At 39.5% G+C, this 22,201-nt stretch overlaps 1 protein-coding gene across 8 annotated transcripts in view; it reads left to right on the forward strand.

The window, feature by feature from the left end:
• Positions 1-22,201, forward strand: part of GRM1 (glutamate metabotropic receptor 1) — a 183,362-nt gene that overhangs the window by 25,056 nt on the left and 136,105 nt on the right. For all 8 annotated transcript variants that reach the window (XM_061471478.1, XM_061471477.1, XM_061471476.1 and 5 more), the window contains exon 3: positions 14,076-14,325. In XM_061471478.1, the coding sequence (XP_061327462.1) occupies positions 14,076-14,325 (250 nt within the window). The remainder of the gene's footprint in view (positions 1-14,075; positions 14,326-22,201) is intronic.

Genomic DNA, 22,201 nt, shown 5'->3' on the forward strand with positions numbered 1-22,201 from the left:
GTAATACATTATTTTAGAAGGTTCCCATATATTAATTTAGTAAATAAACAGTTCATCTGTTTTATCTTCTTTAATAATTGCAGTAAGGTTTCATACGATGTTTTAAGAATCCTGTCTTTAAATAAGAAGTTGCATTTACCTTCAGCAGAATCTAGCGATTTACATTTTTCATTAGGTCCCATTTTTTTGCTTTCTAATCTTTTCATTTTGTTTTTAGCATGTCATGTTGGTTTGATATGCCCTCTTTGTAAGCTAAGGAATATGCAATAAGACAGTTTGGAAATATTGCCATTCTAAATTGTAAGAATTCTCAGAGGCATTGTATAAACCCACCACCTAAAGTTTTTCAGCAACCATTAGCCTGAGCCTCTGTTTTTTTTTTTTTTAAATAAAATCAATAGATATTCAGCCCAGTTAATTTCAGGCTTTTCTTTTTTTTTTTAATTGGACACCATTTCAAAGTTTGGTTTTAAATTAATAAGAACTTGGAAATTCTCAAAAAGCACTGACTTAAGATTAGGGCAGGCAAATTACTCAGCTAAAAATGGAAATCTTTATGCAAAAATACCATACAAATAGTCATCAGCCAAAATACAGCCTTTTCAGAGGTCAGAAAAAAGAATACAATTATATACCTTTCACTTCAACTGACCTTTAGCAGACTTCAAAAGCTTCTTGCAGGGCCATTTGTCTTTTTTGATTGCTTGGTAATCTTGCCTTGGCTGTTTCACTCACTAACAAGATGTACTTGATGGTCCTCCAGAGTTCAGTAATGATTTCTGTTTTTTTTTCTTAGATTTTCCCACTCTGTACACTGAGGGTTTTTTAAATTAGTTTACCTTAGAAGAGAGAATCAGTTTATCTCCTAGGTTCCCAAAAGCCTATGAACATACCTGATCAACTGTGCATTTTTGCTTTTAAGCATGGTTCTTCTGAAGTGCTGTAACTATCCTGGCAACACAGTCCCTTTGCCTCTCTATAGGTATCAAGCACCCAAAGAATATAGATAGGAATGTTGGAACCAAGAAAGGCAAAAGTTAGATGATATTTTGCTGATATTTATTAAAATCTACAAACTTGCACATCTTTCATGCCTTGTCATTTCTCTGCATCAAGTTGCAAAAGCATTTTTAAAAAAATACAAAATATTAGCCCAAAGTGCCTGGTTTTGCAATTGTGTATGTGTCCTGTGTTCAGCAGTAGCAGTCATTTTTCTCCTTCTTAGTAGCTGGTGCAGTGCTGTGGTTTTGACTTTCAGCCTGGAACAGCGCTGATAACACCAATGTTTCTAGTTGCTGCTCAGTAACGTTTACTCTGGCCAAGAACTGTCTGAGCCTCATGCTCTGCCAGGGAAGAGGGGAAGCCAGGAGGAAGTAGAGACAGGACACCTGACCTAAACTAGCCAAAAAGTTATTTCATAGCACAGCACGTCATGCCCAGTATAGAAACTGGGGGCAGTTACCTGGAAGGGCTAGATCACTGCCAGGGTCGGGCTGGGTATCAGTCGGTGGGTGGTGAGCGGTTATATTCTGTTCCCTTGTTATTTCCCTTACCATTATTATTGGTGGTAGCAGCAGTGGTTTGTGTTATACCTTAGTTACTGGACTGCTCTTATCTCAACCCGTGGGAGTTACATGCTTTTGATTCTCCTTCCAATCCCTCCGGGAGTGGGAGGAGGAAGTGGGGGGAGTGAGTGAGCGGCTTCATTGTTCTGGGTTGCCGGCTAGGCTTAAACCACAACGGTATGTCTGTAACTCTTGATTCAATCAGTGAAGTCTGCATCTTCAAAACAGAGTAGATTTTGCCCCTCACTGTGTCGTTTAGCGAGCTTTACAACAGCATAAAAATAGTCAAGTTATCAAAGGTGAAAACTGAGGTCCCCCTAACGTGTCTCCTTGTCTCCTTCTCATAGTATGTTAATATGCTTAACCATATGCTTTTCTGATATATTAAAACCTGGACAGATGTATAAGATTGCAGTTCCTTTGAAAATAACATAGCAATGTGGGATATGTTTTTAAGGATAAAACTAATCTTAGACACAAAATCTCATACACATAAAATACAAAACCTAATTGCTGTTAAGAAGGAGGCAGGCCCATAGAAAAGTCTAACAAATGTAGTATATGTTCATGCAAATTCTTTCTATGATTTTGAGGTTCTTTGTTGCTAAAGATTTTGCAGGAATGAGCTTGCTCACCGTCGTGCCAGTAATTCCTGTCATCAGGCTGACATTTCAAAAGCAGCCTTCTGCACTTGTATTCTCCCTCTGAAATACATCAAAGTCACTACCCTTTGCCTTATGTGGGGCTGCAGTGATGGTGGAAGAGAGGCCATCACATTAACAGAATAAAGTCAGGGCAAGACAGCCCTTGGCGAGCACCTTTTACTCTCTGTTCATATGGGAAGGTAACAGCTTGGAACGAGTTGCTTTGCCCATGGAAGTTGCTCATATTGCTTACATGAGGGACCTTCTTACCCCCTTACTCCTCTGGGTAAGCATCCTGGAGGGATTTGAGCTGAATCCATAAAAGCAATATGCTGAAATTTGTGACAACAGTTTGTGTATCATTTTGTTTATCAGTAGTAGTCTTTTCTCACTCCCTTCCCCATTGATATTTTGTCTGTGCAAGCAGGAAGTCTTGAGCTGATGGCACCAAAGGAAATGAGCAGTGGCTAATTTCAATATTACCTTCTGAGGCTCCAAATATTTTCAAAGGAGATACAGAAAAATTTGCATTCAGACCATATTTTAAATAACAAAACTGTTTGCTGTTTATTGAACACATAGATGGTGAAAAACACAGCAGTGTTTTAGAAACAGAGAAATCCTGCTGATAATGAAACAGCTAAATGCTTTCTTCACTGTCTAATTCCCCTAGCATGTAAGTGGGATTTGCCCAGTCCCTGAGAGCTCTGCTCTCATGCACAGCTGCAGATGCGTTTTTCCTGGCTCCCACAGCTGTGAGATCAGAGCCAGGCATGTCAATGCCACCCTTCGGCTGCTTTTGAGGCTGAAAGCCTCGCTTCTGTGCTGACAGCAAAGTGCCGAAGCCGAGGCGGGTAGGCCACCCAAGTGTTCCACACAGCCTGCCATCTCACAGCTTGCTTTGACAGCAGTTAATTACACTGTTCCTGGGGAGCTTGTACACAGCAAACTGTATAAGCATAGCTGTCTTGTCCTTAATAGCTGCTGTATTTGGATGTGCTCAATATAGGGAGGTGGGAGACAGCAGGGCTGTGCTCATCTTCCCTGGTGCTTGCAGGAGGCTGTGGGTATTTCATTACCCTTTGACAGAAGCTAGTTCCCCCAGTACATCTTTCCAGGAGTGTTTATTTGAGGACTGAGCAGCTGAAGCCAAGCTGGGATGACAAGCTTGGGTTCAGATTGTTTCGAGCTGGGAACAGGGGACTGCTGGGACCTTCTGGATGACTGTACAACTTGTGAGCACCCAGATGTCATTTCTCAGTAAGCCACAGGGCTGTGGGCGTGGAGAAAGCAAATTGCAATGTATGAGAAAAACACCAATCTTTTATTCTTTCTCTATGAATTATTCTGTTTCTTAACCCAACAAAGGGTCCTTCTCTTCACCCTCCAACAAACTGTTTTACAGGTTTGGATATGCTCAATATAGCAGCATTGCACAGATCTCCCCAGGGATGCACGATGCATGAAGAACCGCATCAGGAGTGCTGCAAGGGTCTCCTTCATAAGGCCTCCCCCATTCAGTCCAGAGGGTGCAGGATGTGATTTGCAAGCTCTCCTGGGTGCAGGTGTGGGTGTGGGAGGACTTTTTTTTTTAGTTTTCCTTGGGTGTTGTTCTTTGGGTGCAGCCTGGCAAAGCTCTACAGATGCAAACTGCCACAGTTCTTGGTCAGCGTGCAACACAGTGGTGGATGGAGGAGGTCATCCCTGGCTCGTGAGGTCAAATAACAGCTACTAACTGTTTTGTGAGATAGTTTTGTAACAGTTGTGACAGTTTTGTTCTTTGCAGGCTTGGCTAACTCTATAACCCTTACACTCAGTCCAAGTTTGTGCTTCTGCAGCTTATATGGCAATTCAGGGAAGATGAATTCTTAAGTGCTTTACAATATCTTATGTTTCCAGGCTTATCACTGTGTCCTACTTGCATTTAGCCTTTTTTTTTTTTTTTTTCTGTCTCACAGGTCTGCCCTTCTGACGTTCACTCTTTTATATTACCTCTGTGGGAGCTATGCAAAGTAAATTAATAGTTTGTTCTTTGCTTGTGGTGATCCAGCTTTTACATTAATTGCCTATATTAGCTCAACCTGGATTCTCAGGTTTAAGTTACCTTTTCATCTGCAGAAATGTAGCCTGTGGGGAAATGTATTTCAAATGTTTCACCAACCTGCATCGGGTACGCCTTTTAACATTGTGTAATTCAAACTTTTACATTATGTTAATACTTGAGGTTATGAGCTCAATTGGAAATGCCAGCATGAATATCTCACCTCAACTTTTTTGGTGAGAGGACAATTCAAAATTAGGATCTTTTTGTTTGTTTTCTTTTGAATTTATTTCTATGAGTCTCAAATCCTACAAAAAACTTGTGCTATGTATTTAACTTTTCTGCTCTAAGTCTTTTAAAGCATCACTGTGCGTAGTCAAGTCACCATCTATGACAGTGTTTGCAGAACCCGGACTTCAGTTTAGGGGTGATTGGAAATATTTTAACTGAATGCTCCTTGGAGGGGGGCTGTTACTGAAAAAGATTTATAAAACTAAATTCAATATTTTTTAAAATATTGATTCTGTAAAAATGAAACATTTCTATTTAGATAAGCTTTACTTTTGCTTATGTGTTCCAGCTCTCTTTTCCCAGGCCTTGTTCTTAAGTTGTTTAAAGTGTGGGTTTGCTTCTTATCTATAGATTTCAGATTCAGCATCTAAACATTTGTTGCTTTTTTTCTTCTTGTATAAATCCAAGAGGCAGTATTGTTTCATATGGTATTCTGCGTTTCTTCCAGCTGTGATGATATAATCGATTGCAAATGATTGGTCATAATAGTAAAAATGAAAAGTAGACTGAGAGTGAGGGTAGACAGTTCAGATAATACTAAGAAATGATATTTATTCTCATCAAAATGTAGGCAAACAAGCCACTGTCTTTCTTACACAGATTTAAATTGAAAGACAATTCTTTCTAAAATCACACATTTTACTTCTGAATAGTAAGATTATGATACCCAGGGATATTGATAAAGCATACGTCAAGAAGTCTATTTTCTCATTTGCAAAAACCCCCATAAGTTTATTCTATTTAGATGGACAGTTTCTCTGGTGATGGACAAGTTAGGATTAGGTGTAGTGTTTTAGACAGAAGACTAAGATTTATTACTTAGATATTATTCCAAACCTGATATAATTCACATCTAGAGCTATGGCTCAATAAACAGAAAGTATTGGTGTCTAAAAATCATATACAAGCCAAAATTGCCTTAAGGACCATGAAGATTTAGCTCTGGTGTTATAGTTCAGGTCAGTAGTTTTTTGGATATTTATTTCAGTGATGTGTATTAACAGAGAGTAAGGAATAAAATGTAATAGTTTATTTAGCCCTTTTAAAAGTTAGTCACTGATATCAAGTGCTTCCGTGGGAATAGGTCTGAACACTAATTTCTCTTTAATGAGAAAATGAGTAGAAAATGCACTTTAAAAAGCAATCTAATTTCTAATATACTTTACAGATACTTCCTAAAGCTGTTAATAATGTAGGTTATTGGGAAGTATTCATAGTCTTGCTGACTCTGTATGGAGTATTGCATGATACTTTGTCCTGTAAATCCCAGTTTGTGAAAACTTGGTTTATAAGTATCTTGGTTCACAAAAATGAAATAGCCATTTTTAACTCTCAAAATCATAGGGAAAGGTCAGAAATTGATCATGCTGTGCCCTTAGGTTCAGAAACCAGACAACCAGTAGAAATACGTTTTTAAGTTTCCATCCATTCCATTGTGTTCAAACCTTCATTCATAGTACAGTAATTGTGTACAAGATTTCTGATTGCTCAAGGTTGGCTCAAGATGTTTTAAATCTTGTTCTTGTAATGTGAGCTAACCTAGTTGCATAATTGCCAAAGCATGAGCAGAAGTGAGCATGTATTCATTCCTTCTTTCTGAAATGCCTGGTCATATTAAAAAAAAGGAGACTATTATTCTCCTACTTTGATGTCCCTTCTGGGTATTCTATTTATAACTGCTTTTGTAAATGATTTTACCAACTGTAATATTTACAGCATGTTTAAAATTACCCAGAGATTACACCTAGGAATGTTGAAACTTTATTCTATGTTTACTTTTTCCCGCCTCATCAAGAAACATAAAAAAAACCTGTGACACTTTATTCAACCAATGCCACCCAAGACAACTAGCCAACAGCTAATGTTAGACATCACTAGATTATTTTTAATACATTCTGAAGGAAAACAGAAGCTCCTTACTGATAAGTCATGAACAGAAAGACAGTTCAGCATGTAAATTTGTTACAAGTACTGTAGATAAGGCAGGGATGGAGCTGAAGTAGTCCCATTAGATATAAAAGTCTAAACCTTGCTGTTTAGACACATAATAAATAAGCAGTGGGTGTAGTCTTTGAATACGTTTAGGAAAAGAACATTGGCATAAAAACCACATTTTGACATTTCATTAGCGAAGTGTCATTTAGCACTAATTCTCTCATTACTTCAGGACTGACTTCACCTGTGCTTGTAGTTCTGAGAAGAATATCAATTAGTGATTCAAGATGATGCACCTGCTTCAATCAGGATGAAGGCTTAAATATAACCATTTTCTTCAGGAGCACAATTTTACTTTTGTTTGTCTCTTCTTTACTGAGGTAATACATCGCTATGGTGAGTTGTTAGCAACATTTGCATACTTTGTAATTATTGACAAAAAGTAAGCTAGTGTTTAATAAAATAATGTAGATTTTCTTATTTGAAATATAGTTTAATTTCTCTGGAAAGTTGGATTATGGTAGGAATAGTGTATTGTTTACTGACTATAGCAATCACCTAACTTCACCCTTTAATTTTCCGTTTTTGTTTTTCCCTTGTACCCAGTTTTACTCAATTCAGAAAATAAAAGACTAGCCTGGTGTTGTGGTTTAAACCCAGTCAGGTAATTCGTTTGCTCACTTCCCCCCCTTTCTTGCCCCCCCCCCCCGCTCCCGGAGGGATGGAGAGGAGAATCGAAAAGAATGCAACTCCCACGGGTTGAGATAAGAACAGTTTAGTAACTAAGGTATAACACAAATCACTACTGCTACCACCAATGATAATAATGATAAAGGAAATAACAAGGGAAGAGAATACAACACCTCAGCACCAGCCGACCGATAACTCGCCCCCCCCAGCCCAACCAAGCTCCGACCGATACCTCCTCCAACCCTGCAGCCTCTCCCAGCCCTTCCGGCTAACTCCCAGTTACATCCTGGGCATGACGTGCTGTGGTATGGAATACCTCTTTGCTCAGTTTGGGTCAGGTGTCCTGTCTCTGCTTCCTCCTGGCTTCCCCTCCTCCCTGGCAGAGTGTGAGGCTCACAAAGTCCTTGGCCAAACCAAAACATCTCTATCAGCTCTGTTCCCGAGCTGAAAGTCAAAACACTGCACTGCACCAGCTACCAAGGAGGAGAAACATGACTGCTACTGCTGAACCCAGGACACCTGGTCTCAACAGCATGCTTTCTGCATTTCTAGAAGTTCTGAAGAAAATAGGCTGTAAGCACAGATGGCAGAGGTCTGTGATGTGTACTAGGGATGACAATTCATTTAATACAACCCTTTGGTGTTCATAAGGCTAGAGTTCAGTTGCTTGGCAATCTCTGGAGAACACAGAAAATTTAGCTTTAAAAGAAAAACTTAAAAGGTGGCAGTGTTTACAGTGCTATTTTACTTTCTAATAGTGAGTTACACTCTTCATAATTAAAGGACAGTGGGGCCTCCAGTCAATGCAAAGTCTTTCCAGCAAAGCAAAATAGCAAGGGAAAATATAAGGGAAATGCTTGCACAGAGCCATGAGCTTGCCTGGGAGACATGCAGGTGGTGGTGAGGAAGTCTCTGATGACCTACAGGTAATTAAAAACAGCAGGCTAAAAGCAGCTTTAGAACTGAGTTACATGGTGGCTGGGCCTGTTTGAAGTGGTTGGGAGCAGGGGACAATCTAGGTGGCCTCCAGGAGAGGACTACCTGTTGTGGGTACCTTTGATGTTCAACCTGTATTAGACTGTCCTTAGGGATCAATGGTGGTAAGATTTGGTTCTCTCTTTTTTACAGCCACTGTACTTAGGAAAATTGAAATAGCTACTTCAGCATTCTCTGTAAAGGAATGTTTTCTTTTGGTCATTTATCTGCAGACTACCTACATTAAAGTAAGAGGTAGAATTTTCCTTCTAAGATCTACAGTTAGACTGGGAAAACTGAAGTTTTTCTTTTTGTACTTTTTCTTCTGTTTTGTCCTGACTGAAAACAGAAATAGAACCCATGTCTGTGTAGAGTTCTTATTGTGCAGTGGTCAGGCCTTTAGAGTTTGTGAAGGCTCTTGTAGTCTAACTTGTCTGATTTGAAGTTGTGCCTTAAAAACACCAGAAGTGATATATACTGAGTGAAATAAATAAAATTATGCTGAGAAAGCTACCTGAGCTCTGAAAAGAAAGTGTGTAGTAAAGGGTTTTAGGTGACAAAGTCAACATTAAGTGAAGAGGGTTCCTTGAAAAAGGAAACAAATCCTCTTTGAAATAACTGGTAAAATGTTCCTGATATCAGTATAACTTCAGCCTTGAGCAAGATATTTTAGTGAAATATGGAAGTGTTTGATCTTTTCCTTTTCCTCACTGATAGAAAAGTCTGGTGGAGGAGGAATGGTGGCAGTTCAATGGTCCTGGAAGCTGTGTGCCAACAGAACTGCTTTCTATGAGTGTAGTGTTTATGCTTGGGATATATCAAAGTAACACACATGGGCAGATCAATTTCTACAACTTGTAATTTTTTTGTCAGGCTGCTGCATTCAGGGAATAAACATGGGCTTTGGCTTTCATTTTTAGCTCTCCCAGTCAAATGTGTGGACCAATGCATGTAAATGGTGAAATTACTAAAATTGAGACAGTGACTGCTTGTTACCTGAGACACATTAGCTGATTATGTATGTGCTCCCAATCTACTACTAGCATATGAGTTTAAATCTGATGGGTGAACTTCTTAAGTTTAGTTTGCAATGGGCTAAGATTATGCATGTGACTAGTATGTTTTATCTATTAAAACATACATTAAAATGAGGTAATAATTTCTTATTAACTGTCCCTATGCGAAGATGCCCTTGTGGCATAGGGAAAAGTAGGATATTATAGGAAAGAAAACTGCCATTCTTTCTTGCCATTTTTCTTTCTTTTTTAATTTTTTTTTCCGCTCTGCGGTCCAAAACCATTCAGTCTTCCCAGACTTTTATTTGATAACTGTACAGTTACTGTCATATTTAACATTATTGCTATTTTTTACAAATTAGTTATTGAAATATGCCAGGAAGTAACTTAATAGTTGGATCATGTCCTTGATCTGCCCTTCCCAAATAATATGCCTTTGCACTAAAGAAGCTTTTGAGTAATTACTCCTTGTTGTTATGTCATGTGGTCCTCCTGTTTGCCTCTTATTTTCTTTACACCAAAAACCATTTAAGTAGCTGAGGAAGAGATGTGAATCAATAGAAAACACTGAAACAAATTTCATACCTCCAGCAACATATCTATAAGCCTGGGAGAGGTGAATAAACAGATCGTAATGTTGAGAGAAGAAAGAAGAGAACACTGAATAGTTTCTCACTTGTTATTTGTGAAAAGGGGGACCTTACTGCAGTACAACTTGCCTCTGTAGTACGCTGCAGTGAAGTCAGATTTTGTGGTTGTCTTACTGGTGCAATTCTTTTGCTTTATGTTTGCGGGGTATATATTTTTTTGTGTTCACCTTTCATTGAGGTTGTGGTTAGTGCTGCTGTTTAGAGGAATAAATGCAGCAAATAAGCCCCTAATGGCAAAGAATAGGTAACTTGGCCTGAAGATTTTGTTTATGGAAGAAGTTAGGTGAATTCTCTTGCTCCCTGTCTTTTGATATTTAAGAACATTCTTCCAGGCACAACCCTCTGCTGTGGGTTGTTGTTGGCTTTGTGTGTGTGTCTGTCAATGGGTTTATCAAGAACTAGTTGATATTTTCTGCTGACACTGAAAGCAGAGTGAGAAAGACCACTCTGTCTTTCTTATTTATAATTTTCTTTCTTTTCAAGGTGTTTTTTTTTTAACAGGTGCTAGCCTATATTTTAAGGGAATGTTCTCTGCAGCACAGATTTGAACGATACATAGTTCCTTATGCTGCTCCACTCATCCGTCTTTGAATGAAATCAGACACTGATTTATGTGTGGCATGCTGTTTTGGTTATAACAGTAGCTTCTGTCATGTGATTTGAGAAGACCCACACTCTGCGCATCCATTAAGATGACAATCTCCAGGATTCTCATAAATACCTCATTGCTGAGGTTACTTTTCTGCTTCATTTCATAACAGAAAAATAAATGGTTCTCATGATGAAAAGAATGGGGGCAAATCTGTAAAACAGCAATAATGCTAAGTAAAGTATAAACCCTCTAGATAGAGCTCATGGGTTCTGCTCGCCATGCTGCTCAAGAGTTAATGCAAACAGATAGTGTTACTGCCTGTGTAGATGTGGCATAAATGTAATGCGTACTGTCTCACAGGAGCAATTTATGAAGCTAAAGTTTGGATAATTTCTTCTTTTGTCTGTCCTCTGTTGATCAAGATAACATATTTGATTTTTACTACAGCGTCCTGATGTTTTTGTTAAGATATTTAATGCATAGAATGCAATGAGTGGGAATAATTCCTGCAATATGTAGCTCTCACCAGCATCTTTAGATATGTGAATCTTTCTCAGGACTTTCACAGTGGTGAAGTAGAGCTCTCTTTGGCACAGAGAGCAGTGTCATAAAAATCCTCTTAGTAAACTTATAGCCATGACAATGGTTAGAATTTACCTTAATACTGCTGTACAGACTCTGCTTGAAGTATGTAAGGAAAACGTTTGGTTCTCTGAATATGGTGCAAGTTGAACAGAGCTAATAAAAAAAAAAATCATTACAAATTAGCACAGTATTCTGGGGCTCAAAGTATTTTAATAGTCGTAACAAAAATCAGTTATTAGTAGCCTCACAATAACGAATAATCCTGCTTTTCACAGCTGATCCTTGTAACAAAAAATGGTTGCAGCTGAGATTGGATCTTTTCTTCAATGGTTATTTCAAAGGAAAAGTGGTCCTCAGCCCATAGCCCTGTTGTAGCTCTTCACTGACTACAACCTTGTGTAGATTTCTTTCATTACACACTTCCCCTCTCAGCTATTGCATGCATAAGGATTGAAATGGGTGTACCCAGCAAGCTGGTACAGATGGATATGTTCTTGGCTGTTGCACAGAATTAATTAGTGTTTCCTATTCTATATATGCTGTTACATTGTACATGCCCCGGTAGCTGCGTGTGTCGAACAATATATCTGTCATATGTTTGTTTTCTGCCTTAGCCCTTCCCCTGCAGGGAGAGAGTTGTGCAGTGTGCTGTCCCACTTCGCGAGTGTGGCAAATAAATGGACTTCGAGAGGACCTCCTGGCTTGTCAAGTCTTGTCTCTCTCTGTCAGATGACTATGTTACATAATGCCCCTGTGAGCTGAGCAAGCTCCAGCCAGACATCAGATCTCTTTTTTTCTGTGCTGCTATTGGAGAGCTGTTCTACTACTTTCATAAAAGGGTTAGAAAGCCTTCATTTTCAGCTTCAGATTGTTTCTGCCAATTGTTTCTGCCTTTTTTTTTTTATCTCATGTTTATTTTGATCTTGGTTAGCTTTTTTCCTTCTAGGCTCTTTATCACACAGAATCTATGGGCAACAATTTTATTTTCTCATCATATATTTTATGTTGTACTGTTAGTATAGGTGTGACTATGTTTGAGATAACTTCTTCCATCAAAATGAAAGCTGAGAAAAATCATTCCAGGTGAATTTAATTTTTTATTTCTTGAACTCATGAGCTTGACTTACAGTAGAGTTAGTGCTGTACTGATGTATGAGAAAATCCCATCCTACCTTAGTATTTTGGTAGGAGCCTTACTACGTTTTTTTTTCTAATATGTATTCCCTAAGCATCTAACAAGATGCTGTTTAGTTCTCCCGGCTCGTGTTAGGTAAGGCTTTAAGAATAATATTACTGGTTTCAGATAAGTCTGTCTTGAACAAAATTCCCCGTAAAATTGTGAAATATATCCTAATTTCCTTCCAAAGTGTAAGATGCTTGGTAAGGGCAAGTCAGCAATGAGGGTGTCTTGCCTAAATCTGGGACCTAAGGCAAGTCATAAAAGTAGTACGGCTTAAACTGTCCAGCTTCAGGTCCTGGGGTAAATCGCTTGGTGACTGCAGGTTATGGCCTATAAATATGTGGAAATGTCTCCATCTGCGTCCTTCTCAGCATATGAGAAGCCCTATACGAGACCACATAATTTACCCAAGTACAGGGTCATGAATGGGATTGCAGCTCTGAGCCCACAGTGGGGGCTGGTGGATGATGTGTTCACACTAGGCACAGCTCTTCCTCTCTTTTCCCCTCCATGAAGCCATGCAGGTCTATGGCATTGCTCCCAGTCTTTGTGTATGTCTGACTCAGACAAAAAAGCAGACTGACCTGCTTGCTGTATCTGGTGTTGAGTCACAGACTGAAAAGAGACTGTTTTGCTATGCTGTAAGTTTCTGAGAATCTAGGGCAGTTCAGTGCAAAAGGCTGAGGAACTTGAGTTTTGTGTTTGACATTATATGTGGCAGGTTTGGCTACATTCTAGTATGACTATGGCTGTCATAGTTTGATCTGTGGCAGACAACGCACATACCTGGAAAACTGCACTTATTCCTACTGGATTTACAACGAATGCCCGAGTTGTCTGTTGCTGAATTTTCTCTCTGGTGGCTGAAGCTTTTGAGGAATTGGATTTTTTTTTTTTTTGAGAAATTTAGAGTGATTCAGAAGTCTTCCTTTTTGCAATCTGCTATTTCAAGATGTCTCTGCAGAGGGGGAAGGCGGACCTCTTCAGTAACCCCTTGCTTGCAAAGGTTTGAGTCTGAAAGTGATCAACATATCTGATGTTATTCCCTCAATAAATTAGGCAAACATTACAGGTGTGGATAGCATAAAATTAATGCTTCTCTTTTTGAACCATTTCTTGTTGCTTTTAATAGATGCTTACTTGTAATCAATCTGCTCCTCTTGCCTGATTGATATTCATCATCAATCCTGTACTCATGGCAGGCATAAAATATTAAAAAGAACCCTGGAGACTTTACCTGTCTCCGTAGCTGAAGTCAGTTTGAGATTTTTGTAAAGCTGTTGATTTAGCTTCCTGAATATAAGCAGAGAAGAATTTGAGAATCAGCTTTGGTGTTGCTTGAGACATGAAGTTCAAATATTTATTTGGAAGAGGTATTTCTGAAGTTCTTGCAGATAGAGTCTTTTATTCCAAGAGAACCATGAAGCCTGAATTCTTAACTGTCATGAATGCTGGTCAGTCAAATTAGTGTAAGTAGCTTTCAAAATGGTACCAGATCAGTGTATGTTAAATTTACATCTGTTTTTGCTTCATTTTTCTGAGCAGAGGCTGCATGTGGTACAGGACAGCTTAGAATGAAAGCCTCTTCTTCTCTTTACTGTAACTGCTTTCCTGTACTAGCTCAACTATGATTTTGGCATAGGAATGTTAGTAAGACTTCTCACTGTCTGAGCTGTCCTTGTCCCCTTTTCTACCTATCCATCCCTTGCTTGCTTTTAATACTCATTGGTAAATCAATGTAACTTGCAGTCTCCAGGTCTACTGAGACCTCCTGGTACATGGGTATCTTGTTGCTCCACTGAACTCAGTATGTTCACTTTGGTGGGTCTCCTTTGCTCTTCCTTCTGTGAATGCCCCCGTTAACTGGATAAATGCATGATATAATACAAGTTTGTTTATTTTTTTAAACAGGAAATTATGGGGAAAGTGGAATGGAAGCCTTCAAAGAGCTGGCTGCCCAAGAGGGTCTCTGCATTGCTCACTCTGACAAGATCTACAGCAATGCTGGGGAAAAGAGCTTTGATCGCCTGCTCCGCAAACTGCGTGAAAGGTTACCCAAGGCTAGAGTGGTGGTTTGCTTCTGCGAGGGAATGACAGTGAGGGGGATCCTCATTGCCATGAGGCGCCTTGGAGTGCTTGGGGAGTTCCTGCTGATTGGAAGGTAAGGCTCTGAGTATGACTTCTCTGCCTGTCCTCTTCCTCTTGTCTTGCAGGTAGTCCTTTAATTTCAGAACTATGCCACTCAAGCTGCCTGTAATTTCCATGTTCACTTGCCTAACGTATGAAAAGAAGTGGAAAGGTGGTACAGCAGATCTTGAGAAAGGGATGTGAAGATGTGGTGACTTTTGCTGAAGTAAATGTTAATTCCTAACACTTTAATATGGATGTATGGCATTAGGGTTTTTTTGGCACAATCTAGGGAAATGTTTCATACACAGATTTTTAGAACCAAAGTAGGGATTGAAGAATTCTGGTTTCAGAATGTGATCTGGAAGTGTGATGTGTGAGACAATTTCATGTGTTTCACTAATAGTGACTCCTGGTTATTTGAAACCCCAAATTATTGAATGGTTTGGTTTACTTGAACTTGTGATTGCAACTTGGCATTTTCATTTGTACAATTTGTTCTGATCTTTGCTGTTGAAAGCCAAAGCACTGATGTTACGCAGACTTGTTTGTTTTTTAAAACATCAGGCTTGCTGATGGCCAAGTCAGTATGTTTGTGCGTTTTTTTTATTACCAGGGTAACAGTGCAGATGTGTATTTAACAGGCAAAGGCTGCCTTTATGAGAATGGCTGCTTTTTAGTTCTGGAATTTATTTTTGTAGATATTCACTGAAATATGGTTATTTTAATTCTATCACATACAGTATATCCACATTTCCATTTTTGTGATGGTTCATATTTTGTGGCTTTTTTGACTTTCACCTTAATTTTTGCAATGTCTTTGTATTTTTGATGAATGTTGTTCAAATGACGTTTTGTCTTCTCTGCTAGATTGATATATATTTTTTTTAATCCTTCTATTTACTCTTTCTTAGTTATTTCTTAAACACCATTCCTTCAAAGCCATTGACTGTTGTCTCCATGCCTACTTAGCTTCTGCTGCCTTTTAATTCTGTTGCCATTCTAATCTATCGGACTTCTTTTTGTCCTTTTTTTTTCCCTAAAGTCTTTGTGTCTGACATTGTCATCACTTGGATGCTCTCCTTTTGCTCTGTGCTATAGTATTGGTCTTTCCCTGATTGTATTGCTCCTCAAACACCACAATTATGTTTTTTAGCAGTTGAATAGCTAATCTGGCCTAAGTAATTATTTGAAAGCAATCAATGGCTCTCCTTTCATCGTTTTTGTTCTAGTTTTGGATTGCAATCTATTTGGAACAGAAGCTGTATCTCTAGAAGGCTGTGCAGATAAGATGTAGCACATATGGAAAACCATCAGCCTTAAAATAAAAACAGTAAGGCAGTATTGAGACTAGTATTACGTTCTAGACTTGTGCATGTGCATCTGCATCATTCAATACACGTAGTTTGAAATGAATAATGGAATGTTTCAGGACTGACATGTACTAAGCATGATTTTTCAGTGAACAGAAGAAATGAGCTATAACAAAATTGGTCTGGGTAAAAGCATCCATGGTCTTTTTGTAAATGCCTTGTAGCTTTCACCAATGATGTGCCGCCTTCTTGTATTATCGCTCCGTAGTGGTGTTTATTGTTCACCTGATTTTTTGGTGCTCCCTCTTGTCACTGTCCATACATAGAGCCAAAGGAAAACCATCTCCTACATTAAGCACAAAACCTAGGTACATTGGTGGTACAAAACTTAGTTTCCTATTAGGCCATTTACTTGATCTCATACTCCATGATATGTGGAACATTTCAGCTTGAAAGTTTGAATGCAACCCTTTATCAAGCATTATGCTACTCTATTTAGTTCAGTTGTTTGATAAGCCTCTCAGAATCTGTTTAACAGCATTACTCTGAACTTTTTATCAGAAATTATCACCTATTAGATGCTGATAAATGGATTTCTGTAGAAATCACAGTGCATTTTTGAGATAGGTTTTCACACACCTTTGTTTTGTGCTGGCAATTGACTATGGAAGACTCCTTTTAGGGCTGGGTGGGATATTCTGATTGTAAAACAGGCTGCCTATTGCTTTGTATTGTGTGGACTGTGCCCAGCAGCTGGTTGAAATAGAAAGTATTGTAGGGCTTTCATATGTTTTCTATATGCTTGCAGAACTAGAAGAAAACACATTTTCTTTGAATTACCCTATTTTTTTAAAAGTGGCAAATCTAGCCAACTTATTCATAAGTAAGTTGCAGTGAAACTGTGGTGTTATGAATTTGGTCATTGGTATACAACAGGAATCAAGTCATGCATTAACACTGCTCTGACATGCTGTTTAATCTTTTCTTATACAAGTACCTAGCTAAGCAAAAAACCAAAGCCTTTTAAAATCATTCTTCTAATGGAGGGAAGTGGGAGTGAATGTGAAATCAAGATTTTTTTTTTTTTTGTAATAATGAGTTAAACAAAACCTTCAATTTACTGACAGGTTTGTTATCAGCCACACTGTATCAACGCCATACTCTGCTGTGACTCGCTGTGAAGAGGAAGCCTTTACAAAGGGACACCTGGCTAAATAGCTCTTTTCCTACTCTATCTTCAATATTGCTATTGATCAAAGCAGACAGGAAAAGTTTAGCTTAACTAAATTCAAGGTATCAAAAAGAGAGCTGAGAAATTTGAGTTCTGTTTAACCTGGGAATGATGCACTGGGAATTACAGGGGATTACATTGAGCCAGAACTGGGTCATCAGACACTGGAGACTTTCTGGGGTGGTCTGACTCTTTTCAGGCATAGAGTTAGGACCCTGTTTGTGCTGCAAGTATTTCCAAATTTGTATTGGAGGTCTAACTAGAAGTTCAGTTTCCTTGCTACTGAAAGTTGGAGTCTATTATATTAGTGAAAAGAAAAGGGATTTCTGAACCTGGAGGAAAGCTGGGATTAAGACAGGACAGGTTCCAATCTCATCTAAGGGAGAATGGCAGACATTTAGAAATCCATAGTTTCCAATTGTAGTAGTGAATTCAGTGAGAAAACTTATTAAGCTACGAAAGGATGATATAGCTTTAAAAAGTGGCGGATAATCAAAGGGAAAGAACGCAAGAATTAATCATGGCTTTGTATTAAAACAGTGATTGGAACAGTATTGGAGTAACCAAAGACAAAAAATTATGCTAATAAACTGTACTCTTAAGGGAAATGAAGGGATAGCTCTTTTAGCAGAAATTAGTTTTGATGTGAAAAGACTAGGAAGAAAGATGCTCAACATCATGTGTCTAATCATGTTTATGCAGGCCACTGGGTTTTATATTACTTAATAAGCATCAATTAAGTTTTGTCAGAATCTTGCAAGATGGATGAATCTTGTCTCTATCCCTGGGGATGATACGTCAGGACAAGGCATGTAACTGACTTTCCCGCATATCTGTGGGTAAAAGAAATCAAATGAAATAAGCAAATTAAACCCCCAGTTTAGTCTGAGATCATTCGAGAGGAGACATGTAAGATGGCTGGAAATAAAAATGGTCTTTTGTAATTTGACAGTTTCTCAAACTCTTACATACAGTGGTTTGTATGAGAAACTTTAGAAAGAAAGGGTATATTGGTGCATGTGCTGTTTTTCAATAAAACACTTGGTAATGGAGTATGTGTTTTACTTACTAAGGAGTATTTATAGTTTACTTCCATGGGTTTTCCAATATTTAATGGTCTCCATTAACATTGTTCTAGGGGCTGTTGTAGAACTGTGAATTTTAAGTGTTGGTAGGGTCACCTCTCCTGAAAGTTTGGACTCTTGGCAGTGAAGATACAATTGGGTTCTTTGCTGTGAACCCAGTGAAAAGGGTCAGTTTTTTTCCCTATATCTAATAAAATCCTTTTCGCATTGGGTGTCGGAGCTTTCAGGATGCATAGCGTAATGGAATTTTTCCTAACTGCCTTCCCTTCACAAGTCAATATTAATAACGGTGGTTTTGGCATTTACCTTCACCTTTTCTAAAATATTGACAAGGCATTGTCAGTGTAAGGTGCTCAGTCTTGTCTGACATTGTTGGAGGTGTGGAACCTGATTTCACTCAGGTGTAAGATTAAACAGCTTGTTGGTGAGTTGAGAGAGAAACATGCCCTGATGTGGTCAATCCCTGGGTGGCAGGGTGTGAGGGAGGATTTGGGCAGGTTCCAAGGGCAGTTATCACCTCCTAAAACCTGTGATTCTCTGCCCCGAACAGGCATGTAGTACCATTAAATTTGTGCACTACTTAACAGAAAAGTTGCCTACCTGAATAAGACCCACCAGTTACTAGCACTGTGACTACTGGGCACCTTTTCAGTTTTTTTTTTAATGCAGAGGAAGGAGGGCCTCTACATCTGAGGCCAGGGACCCAAATCATTATCTACAGTAATGACTCTAGTAATCAAAAAAAACCAACGTGAAAGCAGAAATTGACAGGTCCATGGCTTCGATTAGTGAGGGAGGATAAAGAGTCTGATCAGCAAAGAAACAGAAGGGGGTGACAGAAGTCACTCTAGGCAGAAATCATCAGGTCCTTGAGTGAACTTTGAGATATCTGGAAAGATTATGTCTGCTAGCCAGGTAAATGGATAGCTGCCTGGTTGATCAGATTCTGGGGTGCTGAGGCTAACAAGTCGGGAACTGGAAGGTAAGAAAGCCCAGAAGCTGTGACACCTAGTGGAGACCAGGGAACAGACAAAGAAATTGGAAGAAGTGCAACAACCCAAAACCTCTGTAGGTGGCTTCTGTTGAGTGTGAAGGCAAGGTGCCTCCTCAGGGATAATCTTACAAATTTCTGAGAGAAGTAGACCACTGTGGAGAAAGATGTCAGTTTAATTTGTCTTTGTTTCTCACTATCCAAATCTATTTTAATTGGTAATAAATTGAATTAGTTTGCCCCAAGTTGAGCCTCTTCTGGCTGTGATGGTAACCGTTAAGCAGTCCTATAAAATAAGTTCTTGATTTTGACCAATGTGATTTTTTCCTTCTATTTTCAACTTCTGTCCTGTTGAGTAGGGGTAAAGGGCAAGTGGCTGGGTGGGCCTTTGGCTGGTCCCAGTGGCTCATGCATTACCTACAAACTGACTGAGAGTATTCTGCTGCTAGATTGGGATGTTCTTCATAAAGAAGGTGAACATCAAAGGATGCTATGGTTCTAAGTAAGACAAATGAAAGAAAGATGCTGTACTCTCTCCAGTGCACAGTGTCTTCATTCACCACAGAGGCTGCTGCCTGTTTATGAAAAATCAGTGAGAAATGTCCACATTCTCCCAAAGGAGATAAAGTGCTTTGCAGGACCAAACTCAACTTCCAAACAATATGATTAGCTATTTTTAAGTACATAAGAAATTACAGAAGAATCAGCAAAAGCCAACAGTATATTGTCAATGGGGGAAAACCCCATGCCTTCTGCTTGCCTAGACTACCTAGGGTAGGTTTGGGTCTTGAAAACCTGGCAAAAATAGTAGATATTGCACAGCATTGCTCATTATAGTGGTTTATGCCAACTTGCTATGAGTGGAAATGTGGTGTTAAGAAAACTGGTAGTAATCTAGCACTGCCAAATGGATATGAGTGATAGAATAAAAACCACCAGCATGCTATGTGGTGATTTATTTTTTTTTTGGGGGGGAGGGTAGTTTGAGTGATAAAACTTAGAGTGGTTTGAAAGCCTAAAATAAAGGTGGCAACACAAGTGACATGCTGACAAATAGAAATAGTAATTTAGGCAGAAAAGGTTTGTTTTTTCATGCTATTTACAGCAGGAAGAGGATTATTTTATTTGTCTAGTATCTCTGTGGCCAAAGATGCTCAGAATGACTGTTACTAATAAGTCTGTTGCTATTGCTGATCCAAATTGGTGAAAGACTCTGTGTTTCAATACTTGTTTAGATATAATCAGAGGTTTAGCTGGCTTTGGATTCAAATTGCTGTATTAAAATTCAGGTAGATTCCATGAAATGCTGCAGTAATTCATGATCAATTCTCATATTCTTTCAAAGTCTAACTGAAATTGCCAGTTAATCAAAATGTTGTCAATGAAGATAGTCCCACCTGGCAACATCAGCTCATTTCCTCAAAATTATCAAGGCTGGTAATAGGATCCATTGCTAATTTTAAAGTCTGGAACCTCAGCACATGTCAGTCTCTACAAATTTGTATTCCTTATTCATGGTTCACCTTGTAGCTACAGTCTAGCACCTGCTACGTATAGTGAGAATTTATAATCACAATGAAGAAAATAGCATTATAGAATCACAGAATAGTTAGGGTTGGAAAGGACCTTAAAATCATCCAGTTCCAAACCCCCTGCCAGGGGCAGGGACACCTCACACTAAACCATCTCACCCAAGGCTCTGTCCAACCCCGTCTTGAACATTGAAAGGGATGGAGCATTCACAGCTTCTTTGGGCAACCCATTCCAGTGCCTCACAGTAAGGAATTTCTTCATTATATCCAATCTAAACTTCCCCTGTTTAAGTTTTAACCCATTACCCCTTGTCCTATCACTACAGTCCCCAGTGAAGATTCCATCCCCAGCATCCTTATAAGCCTCCTTCAGATACTGGAAGGCTGCTATGAGGTCTCCACTCATCCTCTTCTCCAGGCTGAACAGCCCCAACTTTATTAGCCTGTCTTCATACAGGAGGTGCTCCAGTCCCCTGATCATCCTCGTGGCCCTCCTCTGGAATTCTTCCAACAGTTCCAGTTGGCAGGGTTAAACTTCATGAGGTTGGCATCAGCCCACCTCACAAGCGTGTCAAGGTCCCTCTGGATGGCATTCCTTCCCACCAGCGCATCAACCGAACCACACAGCTTGGTGTCATCGGCAAACTTGCTGAGGGTGCACTCAATCCCACTGTCCATGTCACCAACAAAGATGTTGAACTATTCTAAACACCGATCCCTGAGGGACTCTGCTTGTCACTGGTCTCCAGCCGGATATTGAGCCATTGACCGCAACTCTCTGTGTGCAGCCATCCAGCCAGTTCTTTATCCACTGAGTGGTCCATCTATCAGATTGATGTCTCTCCAATTTAGAGACAAGGATGTCATGCAGGACCATGTCAAACTCTTTGGACAAGTCCAGGTAGATGACATCAGCTGCTCTACCCCGTTCCGTAGCCCCATCATAGAAGACCACCAGATTGGTCAGGCAGGATTTGCCCTTAGTGAAGCCATGCTGGCTGTCACCAAACACCTTGTTGATTTCATGTGCCTTAGCATGCCTTCCAGGAGAATCTGCTCCAGGATTTTGCCAGGCACAGAGATGAGACTGTCTGGTCTGTAGTAGTTCCCCAGGTCATCCATTTTCCCCTTCTTGAAAATGGGGGTTATATTTCCCTTTTTCCAGTCCTCGGGAACTTCACCTGACTGCCATGTTTTTTCAAATATGATGGACAGTGTCTGAGCAACCCCATTTCCCAGCTCCTTCAGGACCCGTGGATGGATTTCATCAGGTCCCATGGACTCGTGCATGTTCAGGTTCTTAAGATGGTCTTAGCATGGATTCTGCGGGGAGAGTTATCTAAACTAGTAACGTCCAACAGAATGCAAGGAAGGAAAAACCTTGACAGAAATAATTTACCTTTAAATTTTCTTCAAAGTCTTCCAACACTGAAAAAGTGCAATACTTAAATGCGTGCTTGTTTTCTATAAATTAATATGGATGTCAATCATTATTACATAGCCCTGTGTTGATGATGAATTATTTACTAGGTGGTATAATCAAGAGGACTCTGTGGATGAAGCACTCTATAGACAGATAGGAAAAGCCTCACGCTCACAGGCCCTTGTTCTCATGGGGGACTTCAACTACCCTGATATCTGTTGGCGGGACAGTAATACCCGGCACAAGCAATCCAGGAGGTTCCTCGATTGTGTGGAAGACAACTTCCTCCTGCAAGTAATAGAGGAGCCGACAAGGAGAGGTGCCATGCTTGACCT

The sequence above is a fragment of the Pezoporus flaviventris genome, unplaced genomic scaffold (assembly GCF_033815535.1).
Source record: "Pezoporus flaviventris isolate CSIRO_AGI_PZ_B2104156 unplaced genomic scaffold, CSIRO_AGI_Pfla_v1 ptg000066l, whole genome shotgun sequence".
NCBI classification, from domain to species: Eukaryota; Metazoa; Chordata; class Aves; order Psittaciformes; family Psittacidae; genus Pezoporus; species Pezoporus flaviventris.